This window comes from Mauremys reevesii, linkage group 15 (genome assembly GCF_016161935.1).
Source record: "Mauremys reevesii isolate NIE-2019 linkage group 15, ASM1616193v1, whole genome shotgun sequence".
Taxonomy (NCBI): domain Eukaryota; kingdom Metazoa; phylum Chordata; order Testudines; family Geoemydidae; genus Mauremys; species Mauremys reevesii.
The window spans coordinates 30,451,358-30,464,320 of NC_052637.1; the positions used below are offsets into that span (position 1 = coordinate 30,451,358).

General features: G+C 49.0%; 1 protein-coding gene across 4 annotated transcripts; it reads left to right on the forward strand.

The window, feature by feature from the left end:
• Nucleotides 1–1,808: 1,808 nt before the first annotated feature.
• LOC120382973 lies at nt 1,809–12,548 on the forward strand. 4 transcript variants are annotated; one of them, XM_039500485.1, is made up of 3 exons: nt 1,814–2,333; nt 9,428–9,494; nt 11,351–12,548. In XM_039500485.1, the coding sequence occupies exons 2-3, from the start codon at nt 9,487–9,489 to the stop codon at nt 12,327–12,329; spliced, it is 987 nt and encodes a 328-aa protein (XP_039356419.1). In that variant the 5' UTR covers nt 1,814–2,333; nt 9,428–9,486; the 3' UTR covers nt 12,330–12,548. The 4 variants fall into 4 exon arrangements, with proteins under 4 accessions (XP_039356417.1, XP_039356419.1, XP_039356418.1 ...); XM_039500484.1 differs by lacking the exon at nt 1,814–2,333 and adding an exon at nt 2,655–2,927; XM_039500483.1 differs by lacking the exon at nt 9,428–9,494 and having other exon boundaries at nt 1,809–2,333.
• Nucleotides 12,549–12,963: the final 415 nt, after the last annotated feature.

Here is a 12,963-nt window from a genome sequence, read left to right on the forward strand (position 1 = left end):
CCTAGGCCTTGTTAAGGACAAGAGGGCTGCAAAATCGCACTTGAGAATTATCTGCTTCAGAAATGCTCACGGAAGCTAGAGTACATGGCTTGATTGTGCGTGCTTTTTGCACCCCACTACTCAGCTCTCTCCTTCACCGCAAAACAAATCCCCACATCTGGGGAAGTGATTTTCCACTAGGTCCCAACTCTGACCTTGTGCAAACTGTTGCCCAGCAGAAGGCATCGTTATTAAATAGAGGGGAAGTGGGTTATACAGACAACAGTGCATGCCCTGAGCGGTAGAAACAATCAACCGGTGCCTTTAATATTTCCTTTAAACCTGATTTTTCAGGTAGTCTATGGATGCCATTACACTTAGCACATATGTACCACAGTACAGATTCAATGTCCGGTCACTAAACCAACTTACCATACCCCTCTTTTTAACACTCACCTTTTCATTGCCTGGGCTCAGTTAGGGCTCTTTTCATTCTCTCCTCCTTTTAACACTCACATCCCCTCTAACCCCCTCCCATTTACCTCGTTTTTCAGGTTCTGATGTTTATGGCCTAATTTAAATCTTCAACCTGCAAGTGAACAGGAGTTTTGACCACTGCTCTTAGTGGCAGGAGGATTGGGCCCTAAATCCATAGACGGGGATAGATGTTAGTATTCTGGTCTGAGTGCTTATTGTAAAGTGTAGATCACATCTACGCAAACGGTAAATCATTTCTGTGCAATAGAGACAATTGGGTTTGTGCATTATTGCTAAGTTGGATAGTGTTTGGAAGGCAAATAAAATCCAACACATACTACAGATGCCCCAATGCTATGGCACTTGGATCTAGATGGAGATTAAGAACACCTCGAAGTTCAGGGGCACTTGGACCCAGGATTTCAGTTTGGCTCATTATAAAGACAGGGATTGTTTCCAGAATTTGGATTCCAGTTCTGAGTTTGAACAATCTCACAGTTCAAGACTATTCAGACGCAGGGTTTCAATTCAGGCGCGTCTCTAACACATAACTCTCGAGAGAAACAAACACATCATTGGCTACATCAAGCTACTCCCTAAGAATCTGAGTTGCTTTCATTAGCCACCTGGACCATCCACTTGACTGTGATACACTTGTGCAATAACCTGCCCGTCAGTTGCTCACTTCATCTCACTACACAAACATGCTCTAATCAATTACAGGACTACAAAACAGTTCCAATTTTCCCATCTGCACTGGAAGAAAGGGGAAATGCCCATCTCATCTGAGAAGGAAGAACCCAGATGTTATTAAGAAATATGGCAGTAACTCGAAGACAGAGAGAAGAGCAGACACATCACACTCTTACAATATTTCTGAGAGAGGCAAAATGTTACAGATAAGTCTAATTTTTCCTCCACATGCCACTTTGGACCTGTTTCACCCTAACCAGCCCATAGCACCGTGCAGCCATTCATCTTAAATTGAAACACTTGAAAATTATACATTAGTAGTTTATGTTTTCATTTACCCGGAAGAGTTGAGCAAGCTTCTTGTTTATCGCTATCTATACAGTCAATTTCCCAACTCACCCATCTTGTTCTTCCTGATCCCAGTTAAGAGCTCAGCAGCTGACAAGCCACATTCAAACAGACGGTAAGGCTTTAAGCCCCCTACTTCTTGCCTGAACCCCACTGTAGTCCTTGCAAGCCTGCCCAGCTGTGAAGTCTAATACAGAGCCTGGCTGAGCTACACCTGGGCAATGAGTGATTGTGGGCATATGGAGGGAAGCTGGCATCAATAATTCAAGCTTCCTCATGGCACCCTTGAACTTTTCAACCAACAGTGGCACCAGCTGGTTACCAGGGGCTTGAGAAAGAGGAGCTGAGGGACTTCACTTGAGTCAGAGCCAGCATCAGACCCGGTGTAGCAGGTGCAGCTCCAGAGTCTGAAAGAGCAGGTCAGCTCAGAGTCGCAGCTGCTACAAGCTCAGAGGCTACCAGGCTGAGCAATGTTGATGCCATCCCATGCATTGCTCTAGCTAGTGAAGGGGATGGAGTGCCCTGGTCTCTGACTTCTGTGCCATTAGAATTCAGTTCCAGCTCAGCACCCAGGTGGACATGGGAGTTGGGTGGCCTCTGCCCCATTCTCTTTCCCCACATCTGGCTGAGGCTTGGCTGCAATCCTTGCTGAGGAGGAGGACAGCAGTGCAGTCAGGTTTCTGACCAGGACAGAAGTGAGATACAGCAGCAGTGATGTACCAGAGAGGCTTGCACCACATCACACATGCTTGCGGCACATACAGAAGCACCAAATCCTCCCAAGAGGAGAATTTAACTGCTGATCAAGGATCCCTCCCAGTAGAGGGAGCCTTCAAGTGAGTAAATCCCCTTTCCATTCCCAAACACTCAGTGTAATGTAATGAGCTTTGCCTTCCCAGATTTCCAAGGGGTGATTTTTTTTTTTGCATTGCGATGGTGCGGCCTAGACACATGCCATTCCTCTCTGTACACCAAGTACCAGTCAGATTGCAAACTAGCAGCTGTGCTCTTTCTGGTTAGCATGGCCAGAGCACAGAGCTTCTCTAAGGACAACACTGGCCTGGCCCTTTAAGGCAAAGTCCCAGGCCCCAGCCCTGTCCAGAAGCCTCCCTCCTGATTAGACAAGATAGCTTAGGTGGGGCCGACAGGCAAGGGAATAAGTGGCTTTAACCCCAAACGTGATTAGCACTGTTAAGATAAGATGTTGGATGCTTAACCACAGCTATTTGTGTTTTGGGTGGGGCCTGTTTTCCTATCTCCTGCCAAGAGAAGCCCCTTGCTTGCTGCCATACACTGTGGTCTCTGCTGTTTACGAGAAAAAACTGAATGGGGAGCTGGACAGCTTAAAAAACATACTTTTCCTAACTCCTTCTGCCACTGGATGTTACTCTCCTCATTAGCTCACAAAGAAAGGGGCAGTAGAACAACAGGTTAGTTAACTATTTCATGACCTTGTTTAATTCATTTGTTATTTATAACTAATTTCCTCCTCCTCCTCCTCCCCACCCTGGCCATATATTGTTTTTTTAAAAGTACAGGATGATCAGAGTCATCTGGAGCATGGATCCTTCATTAGCTCTGCAAAACAGCCTAGGCTGCTTCTCTAAGGTTTAAAATCCTGATGTGGAATAACAGCTTCCTTTGGAAATCCAGCTGTTTAGGCTTTTTCTAACAATGGAAGCAGCTTCCATATGCCGTTTGTCAGTAACAGCTGGAGCCTAATGCCTTCCTTTGAAACTTTCCATGGCAGTCAGACTATGTGATTAGCTTTTGCCTGAGGAACTGGGCTGTGAATGGGCTTTGCTTAGAAAGTTATTCTCTTATCAAAGGCTTTGCTGTGTCCTGAGCAATTTTAAATTTAGTCAGTGGATTTGTTGCTCAAGTTTAACCCTTACATGGTGTCCCCCTCCACGTTCCTGACACTGTAGTGTTGTCTGTTCAGAAATAAAAGGGTGTGTGTGCATGTCTGACCAACAGCCCCATGAGTGCTGAAGGAGGGCCTACCCAAGCCAAGCAAAACCACCCCCCTGAGCAGCTAGATAGGCACCAGATCACTGAGACAGAAGTTCAGGTCCTAGCTCTACCACTGATTTACTGTGTGTTCTTGGGCAAGTCACTTCACCTCACTGAGGCTCTGTTTCCTGACTTCTTCAGTGAGGATGAGCACACCAGCCCCCTCTGTCAAGCACTAATAAGGTTATTAGCCAGGAACCTAGTCAAATGGCCCCGCTTAGATCAGAACTTCACCCAGGGCTCTGTAACTCACCTTAGCTGCTCAGGGACTCATTCCTAAGGGCTTGGCTACACTTACAAGTTGCAGCGCTGGTGGAGGCTTTCCAGCGCTGCAATTAACACCCCGTCCACACTTGCAGGGCACAACCAGCGCTGCAACTCCCTGGTTGCAGCGCTGGCTGAAAACCCATCCGGGTTGGGGTATAAGAGTGCAGCGCTGGTGACACCAGCGCTGCTCAGCAGGTGTGGACACTCACCAGCGCTTTACCTGTCCTCCAGGGAATAAGGAGCTATCCCAGAATTCCTGTTCAGCCACTCTGCACATCAGTTTGCACTCTACTGCTCTTGCCTCAGGTGACCCGCCCTTTAAATGCCCCGGGAAATTTAAAAATCTCCTTCCTGTTTGCTGCAGCCAGGTGTGGAGTGCAATCAGTTAATCAGTTACAGGTTACAGGTAACCATGCCTCGCAAACGAGCCCCAGCATGGAGCACAGGTGAATTGCAGGACCTCATCAGTGTTTGGGGTGAGGCGTCTGTTCAGGCACAGCTGCGCTCCGGCCGTAGGAATTACGATATCTTTGAGCAGATATCAAGGGACATGCTGGATAGGGGCCATCAACGGACGCACTACAATGCAGGGTGAAAGTTAAAGAGCTGCGGAGTGCCTATTACAAAGCCCGAGAGAATCGCAGATCCGGATCCGCCCCACGACCTGCCGTTTTACGTGGAGATGGACAACATACTTGGGGTGACCCCACTGCCAATCCCAGGGTAACGATGGACACTTCTGAGCAGGCTGGGGACAGGAGGAGGAGGAGGCTGCGGGGAGAGGAAACCGCGAGTGAAGCTCCTGGGATGGGGAAGAAACCGCAGATTCCTGGAGGCATGCAGCCAGGAGCTCTTCACCAGCCAGGAGGAAATTAGCCAATCGCAGCAGCCGCCAGCCGGTGCCGAGGGACAGGCCGAGGAGCGGTGTACGCGGCTTTATTTTCTGGGTGGACATGTTGCTGGGGAGGATGGGGGGTTATGGATGCATGCATGGCCGCGTCTAGATGTGGAAGAGCACGTTGATGTGGTCTATCACGTCGCGGTAATCTGCTTCAGTTATCTCAGCAAAGCTTCATCCAGAGCGTGGGCAATATGCCTGCGCAGGTTTATAGGCAGAGCCACTGTGTCCCTTGTCCCAGTGACGGTGACGTCCGCGCCACTCTTCGGCCCGGGGGGGGCGCACCATTTCTGAACACAGGCACGCCGCATAGGGTCCCGGGCGGAATCCACATTGCTCTAAAAGAGCCCCCCGCTGTTCCCTAGTGACTCGCAGTAGGGAAACATCTTCCAGGATTAAGTCCTGTGAAAAATGTTGGGAGACTCTTTAGTGAAGAGATAGGAGATAAGATCACCCCTGCATCTGCATCTTCACTCAACCCCTCTAGCACTCCAGATTACCCGAAGCAACCAGCTCCTCTCACTCAAGCCCCACTCCTCACTCACCATTTCGTGGCTTCTGTTGTGTTTTCCTTTTGGGATAAAGAATGCAAGTGAGAACTTGCAAGTGAGAACTCCTCAGTGTAACAATTCATGTCTGGAGATAGTGGATACAATGCTGCCCGTGTTAAATGTTGTCATTTCTGTGTGTACAGTGACCTTGACTGGACTGCCCAGATGTTCAACATCACAGAGGCTTCAAAATTTGAGAAAAATCCCGAAAGAGCAAAGAGGACATGCTGAAAACTGTACTTCATCACTATGATACAGAGAGAAAAAAATTGAAGGAGTGGCGAGAGAAAGAAAGCAGGACCAAGAGAAATGCAGTGGCCAAGAGGAAAAGCACGGAGCGGCTGCTAAGCATCCTGGAGCGCCAAGCGAGTCTATAGAGTCACTCGTTGCCATGCAAGCAGAGCACTACCGTGCTACTCCCCCACCCGCCCCGTCCTTTGTGCCTTGTGCCCCAATGTCAGCTCCAACCACCTTTCCCCAGCATCCAGGCTCTTACCTCCACCAGCTGCCTCCAACACCTGTACGTTCCCCAACCAGCCCTGATACCTACCACCACCCTTACCCTCTGCATTCAACCCCCATCACCATGCAGTATATGCACCCTGAAGTGCAGGATTCATTAAACAGCAATCCAGACATGGCATATGCAAACTTGTGACTGTACAGTTCACCAACCCACACCCTTGCCCTCTTGTGTTAATGAAATGTTGTGTGTCTGTCTGTCTGTCAAGGAAGTTTTTTTCTTTTCAATAAAACAATTCTTGGCTTTGAAAACAGTCTTTATTATAGCAGGTAGTGAAAGACACCTTAGCCCAGTAAAGAAAGAGGCACTGCAAATCATATTATTATTATGGATAATAGAATAACAGTGTAAGCAGTGCAATTCACTCCCATGCAAGGCAGCAAACATTACTGTTGGCTTTCAGCCTCAAATTCTTCCCTCAAGGCATCCCTAATCCTTGAAGCCCTGTGCTGGGCCTCTCTATTAGCCCTGCTCTCTGGCTGTGCATATTCAGCCTCCAGGACTTGAACCTCGGTGGTCCATGCCTCACTGAATGTTTCACCCTTCCCTTCACAAATATTATGGAGGGTACAGCAAGCGCTTATAACCGGGGATGCTGCTTTCCCCAAGTCTAGCTTCCCATACAAACATCTCCAGCGAGCCTTTAAACGCCCAAAAGCACACTCCACAGTCATTCTGCACCGGCTCAGCCTGTAGTTGAACCGGTCCTTGCTCCTGTCAAGCTTCCCTGTATAGGGTTTCATGAGCCAAGGCAGTAACGGGTATGCGGGTCTCCAAGGATCACAGTGGGCATTTCGACATCCCCTACTGTGATCTTCCTGTCTGGGAAAAAGTCCTGCCTGCATCTTCCTGAACAGGCCACTGTTCCGAAAGATGCGTGCATCATGCACCTTTCCAGGCCAGCCTGTGTAAATGTCAATGAAACGCCCGCGGTGATCCACAAGCGCCTGGAGAACCATAGAGAAATACCCCTTACGATTAACGTACTCTGATGCCAGGTGGGGCCAGAATAGGAATATGCGTCCCATCTATCGCCCTCCACAGTTAGGGAAACCCATTTGTGCAAAGCCATCCACAATGTCCTGCACGCTCCCCAGAGTCACGGTCTTTCTTAGCAGGATGCGATTAATTGCCTTGCAAACTTGCATCAAAACGATTCCCACGGTCGACTTTCCCACACCAAACTGGTTCCCGACCGACCGGTAGCTGTCTGGATTTGCCATCTTCCAGATTGCAATAGCCACCCGCTTTTCCACCGTCAGGGCAGCTCTCAATCTTGTGTCCTTGCGCGCAGAGTGGGGCGAGCTCAGCACACAGTCCCATGAAAGTGGCTTTTCTCATACGAAAGTTCTGCAGCCACTGCTCGTCATCCCAGACTTCCATGACGATGTGATCCCACCACTCAGTGCTTGTTTCCGAGCCCAAAAGCGGCGTTCAACGGTGCTGAGCATTTCCGTGAATGCCGCAAGCACTCTAGTGTCACACGCGCAGACAAATCCATATTGATATCATCGCCGGACTCCTCACTGTCACTTTGGAGCTGAAGGAATAGCTCGACTGCCAAACGTGTTGTGCTGGTGACACTCATCAGCAGAGTCCTCAGCAGATCGGGCTCCATTTGCCACAGAAATCGCGATTCACAGAGAGTAACAGAAAGACACTCACAATGGCGCCAAACGCTGCCGGAATGAATGCTGGGATGTGAAGCGATGCACCACGGGGCGCTGGCAAACAGGAAGCGGAATGACCCGCACACTTCCTTCCCCTTCCCACAATACTCAGCGCCAAAACGGCGCCAAGAGGTGTTCTGTGGGATAGCTGCCCACAATGCACCTCTCAATACAGCGCTGGAAAGTGCTGCAAGTGTGGCCACACTGCAGCGCTGGTAGCTGTCAGTGTGGCCACACTCCAGCGCTGGCCCTTACACAGCTGCATGAGCAGCGCTGTAACTCCCAGCGCTGCAACTTGTAAGTGTAGCCAAGCCCTAAGGCATTTTAACAGTGCTGCTCAGAGCTTTGGCCAGCTGCTTGATCAGCTTTGGAGCCTGCTACTGGGATTTACACTCCTCAGCACTGCTGTCCCCACACAGAACCTTCGGCTCCCAGAGCTGTGAATGACACACAGCTGTCAAGTGCAGGCAGTTTTTAAAACATTTTACCCTGGTCTTATTCTCTGTTTTTGTTTTTTCCCCCGGACTGGCAGAAGTGCCACCAAACCCAGCTAGTGGGTTGTAAGTGTGAAGAACAAGGAGAAAAAACAGGGAGCTTGGTTCTGGTGTATAGCCAGCTGTGCTCAGTGCAGGCCCTGCTGGGGAAGGGCAGAGAGAGCTTCATGCCACTTTTAGAAGCTCCTCAATTTTGGGGCCAGTTTGGCCTCTGTGTATGATAGAGCAGCCTCAGGGCTATTCTGATTTAGGGCCAGCAGCCTATGGCCCCAAGGGGACATTCCAGCAGCCAGGAATGGCCAAAGCATAGACACACTCCAACCACAGGCAGACCTTTCCCACCCAATGCCTGTACGGGCTGTGTATATGGGAGATGGGGAGTAGATTCCCTTTGCCAGCTGTACACCACCCAGGGATTCCTATACCAAGGAAGTCAGATCTGGCTTTACAGACCCTTTGCACTGGGGGGATGGCAGGAAGAGCCATATCAGAATGGAGACTCTGTGGCTCCATAAAGCCTAGGGAGCAGTGGGAGACACCTGCAGCAGGTAGAAGGCGGAGAGGAAATATTTTAAAAGGAAGCCACATTCTGCAGGAAAATTCCAGATTCCCTTTCATTAGCACATGGCCTTCCAGCCCATTGGACACTGTGTTCCAAGCTGATAAGGCCTCTTTCTCTTTCCCCTCCTCACTGCCTTTTTAAGGTATCCAAGCTCCTCATCCCCAGAGGAAACCTGAGGAGGTCAGATAAAGTATTCATGACTGCAAGAGGAAACCAAAACAATTAAGCAACACACCTTTGAAAACAGACCCCCTTTAATATTTCAGGAGCGCTTTGTTGCCTAATGGTCTGTAGCTCAATGGGGCTGGGGTGATCCTGTTGCAGTGGAACTTTGGAAGCTGGCCCCCCATTGCTCCTGCCCAGAGGTTGACCAGAGGGACGGCGGCTGGGCTGAACATTGCATGGAGTTTTTGGAGGAAGATTGTGTTACATTGAACTGCAGGGCTGTGCTTTGCTCTATTAGGGTCTTAGCTGAAAGACTCTCAAGTCCCCTGTGGACTACACTAGGGCCCAGCTCAGACTCTCCTGCTACTAATCCCCAGAGCTCCCTGTCTGACCCTGGAAATGGAGCAGTTTCTGTTCCCCTTTGATCATAAAAGCTCACATTTGGAGAGTTCTCTCCGTAATTGGGAACAATGGACTATGGGAGGATCTAAATCTTGTTAGTCAATAGAAATATTCCTCTCAACTTTACGATCAGCCTGTGCATTCAAGAGTTACTTAACTGCCTGGGATACAGACCTAGTATGTGCCTGTATACCCAGCCTGTTCTCCCATGAGTAGTAGCCCCTCTAATCCATAGGGAGGCAGCAAAGTCCTCTATGAATAAGAGGATCAAAATGTTCAGTTAAATTCCGTAAAATAAGATGAGCAGGGCACCTGAAAATTCCCAGGGGAGGTTAATGGGCTTGGGGACATAAGGAACTGAAGTCCTTCTTGTCTAATTTTTCAGTTAAATGAAGAATACATCGTAAGACCCGTTTTATCAAGAAATTGCTGTCTATCCACAGCATGCCCAGGTAGGATAATACTCGGCATTTAGTATATTGCAGACTTTTCCCCAAGGCCCATAGTGTGCTGTGTGAATGCTAATTGGTCCCACACTATTGTGAGCAAGGTAGTGTCCACATTTTCCAGAAGGAGAAATTGAGACACAGAGTATGACTGACGACTGACTTAGTGGTAGAGCTGAGAATAGAATGCAGCAGCCCCTGCTCCAAGCACTAGATCATGCTGCTTCCCTTGAAGCCTGTGTATCTGCACATTTGAGGTGCACGGCCGTGAGAGACCTTCTCACTGCAGTGATATAGGCTGGGAGTTTAATTGTTCAGTTCCCATTGAAATTCAATGGGACCATTGGGTCTCCAAACTCCCCATGGCTCCTTTGAAAGGCCCTGCCAGGAGTTTTATCCTTCAATGAAGAGAGCCATCAATAACTGGTAGAAGTTGCCTCTTCAAATATAACAGGAGTACTTGTGGCACCTTAGAGACTAACAAATTTATTTCAGCATGAGCTTTCGTGAGCTACAGCTCACTTCTTTGGATGCATAGAATGGAACACACTGACAGAAGATATTTATACATACAGAGAACATGAAAAGGTGGAAGTATGCATACCAACAGGAAGAGTCTAATCAATTGAGATGAGCTATCATCAGCAGGAGAAAAAAAACTTTCGAAGTGATAAGATGACCCATAGAAGGTGTGAGGAGAACTTAACATAGGGAAATAGATTCAATTAGTGTTTTTTGAGAGTTCAGTCTTAATCTTCTCCTGGTTGCTGTATAGGATGTTGATCAGGTGGTTTCGCTGTTTCTTTGAGAGTATGTGGCACAATCTGTCAGCATAGACTGTGAGATATGTAGATTGTAATGGATTTTTTACCTTTAGTCCTTGTGGTATGATGTCCATCTATTTGCATTTGGAAAGGAAGATGATGTCTGTCTGTATCTGTACGAGTTTTTTCATGATGTTGATGGATTTCCACTCCATACGGCTAAATGCAGTGCCGTGCATAATGACAGGTTTCAGAGTAGCAACCATGTTAGTCTGTATCCGCAAAAAGAACAGGAGTACTTGTGGCACCTTAGAGACTAACACATTTATTTCAGCATGAGCTTTCGTGAGCTACAGCTCACTTCTTCGGATGCAATCTATTTCCCTATGTTAAGTTCTCCTCACACCTTCTATGGGTCATCTTAATTATCACTTCAAAAGTTTTTTTTCTCCTGCTGATAACTCATCTCAATTGATTAGACTCTTCCTGTTGGTATGCATACTTCCACCTTTTCATGTTCTCTGTATATATAAATATCTCCTGTCTGTATATTCCATTCTATGCACCCAAAGAAGTGAGCTGTAGCTCACGAAAGCTCATGCTGAAATAAATTTGTTAGTCTCTAAGGTACCACAAGTACTCCTGTTCTTTTTGCGGATACAGACTAACACGGCTGCTACTCTGAAACTCTTCAAATATAGTGCAGCTAGCTTAGAGAGCTTATGGTTGGAGAATTCACAGCTGTGGCATTGGCTAGTGACTATTTCTATGTAAATAGCAGCCTGTGCTATTCAGTCAGGCAGAATTACTCTAGCAGGGCACATGGACCAGCCATTGGAGGTAGCAATGACATCACAGTGCTTATGACATTGGAGGGGCCAGCACCTCTGCTTGATCCAGCTACAGATGCCAGGGCCTGGGCCAAGAGCTGCCTACTGAAGCATTTGTTCTAGAACCTGCAGTCTCCTGGCAACAGCCCAGCTATTCCTGGGTAGCGATCAGAGAGCAGGGGGAGGAGGTTCCAAAGGGATTGCCCAAAACTCTCACCCCTCCTTCTCAGAGTGACTAACTGCTCTTTTCTCACCCTTTACCTCTCAGAGACCCCACTGCCCCGGGCACAACCGCCATGCAGGTTGAGAAAGTTGGGTGCTGGAAGAGTGGGCTAGACGGGCCCAGGTCCTGCAGGGAGAAGTTCCTACGAGCTTGGAATGAAAAGCTGAAACTCCAGCCTTGCCCTATCTCCCCACAAGTGCCAAACTGCCGATCCCCCGGCAGCATTCCAACCCAAGGACAGTGGCCTGGGGCTGAGCCTGTACCTTTCTCTCTCAGGGGGGCTCTGCTGCATCCCAGCTGCCACCCTGGTGACAATGCCCTTTACTTCCTGGCAGTGGTGACTGCACTGGACCACTCAGGCTCCACCCCTGTGTCTTTTGTGGCCCCTGGGGGCTGCTCCGGGCACACACCCAGAACTCCAGCTGGAATACGACCCTGTGACAAAGATCCAGGTCCTTTCTACAAGGAGCTGGCAAGACTCCCCTTGGCCTGGGAAGGGGACTCTGAGGAGGAACTTCTCCAGATCTGTGCTTCAGACTTGCTGCTGGGCTCCTCTCTGAGGAAGAGGCCGCGGCTGTTACCCCCCAACAGGAAGATGCACGTAGAGGTATGGAAAAGAAAACAAGCATCCCATCCTCTGGAGGAGGGTGCAAGAAGCCCGGTCCCTCTGGAGTACAGTCACCTGGTAGATGCCATGGCAATGACGGAGCCCGCCGACATTTCTGAGGTGGAATCTTTCTACCGGCAATTCACCCCCTGGCCAAGGAGACGAGGCTCTTGCAGGAGCACTAAGGCTGGCCACGCTCAGACAGAGAGTGCGTCGCCTGTCAGGGAAGCAGATGAGACTGCCCACCAGCAGCATAGCCTCTGGGGATCAGCAGGCAGTGGCTTTGAGCAGCACCCCAAGAGCAATTGCAAGAGGGCCATGGCCTCCATTTCCACCCTCATCCTGGCTGCCAAGCGGCCCAGAGACACTGCTTGGAATGAGCACCTCCCATTCAAGAAACGGTACATCCAGTACTGACTCCAGCCGACAAACGGGGCTCTTGTTCACTAGGAGCGGCTGGCGTGCTCCTACGACTTCAGTGTAATGAGGAGTTCTCTCCCAGCCAGAGCCAAGTGCCCCTTAGAGCAGCATTCCCTGCAGCAGCACCCAACTCAGGGGCTCCTGCTAAGCTGCCCTTTACCTCCATTTTAAATAGACAATTGTGTTTTTTAAAATAAATCCCTTTTTTAGATGTCACCTGGTGTTTGTTCACTGCAGATCGTGGGTTGAGGAAGAGGTGCTTGGGAGCTCCTTCAAGGGAAGGTTGTGTCATTTACTATGTTTGTTTGCACACTGCCTAGCCTCTAGGTGCTATTAGATCCAGCAGGGGAGAGGTGAAGCCTCTCAGGAGTGTTGTCTCCTTACTGAAAGGCTGCAAATCAATTAATGCTTTGTAGGCTAAGGGCATGCACAGAGACTATTCTGGAGCCCCTGTGACCTTGTGTTCTGCTAAGGTCAAAGATCCTAGGCAATTTAAAAGTTGCTAATAACTCCTGCTGCTCCAAGTAAACAGTGCTCGAGGGCTCTTAAAGAAGGGGGACTACCTCTCCTGAACTGCTTTGATCTCTCAGTTCTTGCAATCTCACATTTAATAAAAAGTGAAGGATTTTGA

Excerpts from the sequence above, each read along its gene's own strand:
- LOC120382973 (XM_039500483.1), top strand. The coding sequence starts at position 2,212 with ATGTACCAGAGAGGCTTGCACCACATCACACATGCTTGCGGCACATAC. Across the intron at positions 2,334-11,350 it reads CCAGTAGAGGGAGCCTTCAA|AGACCCCACTGCCCCGGGCA; the intron begins GTGAGTAAATCC and ends TTTACCTCTCAG.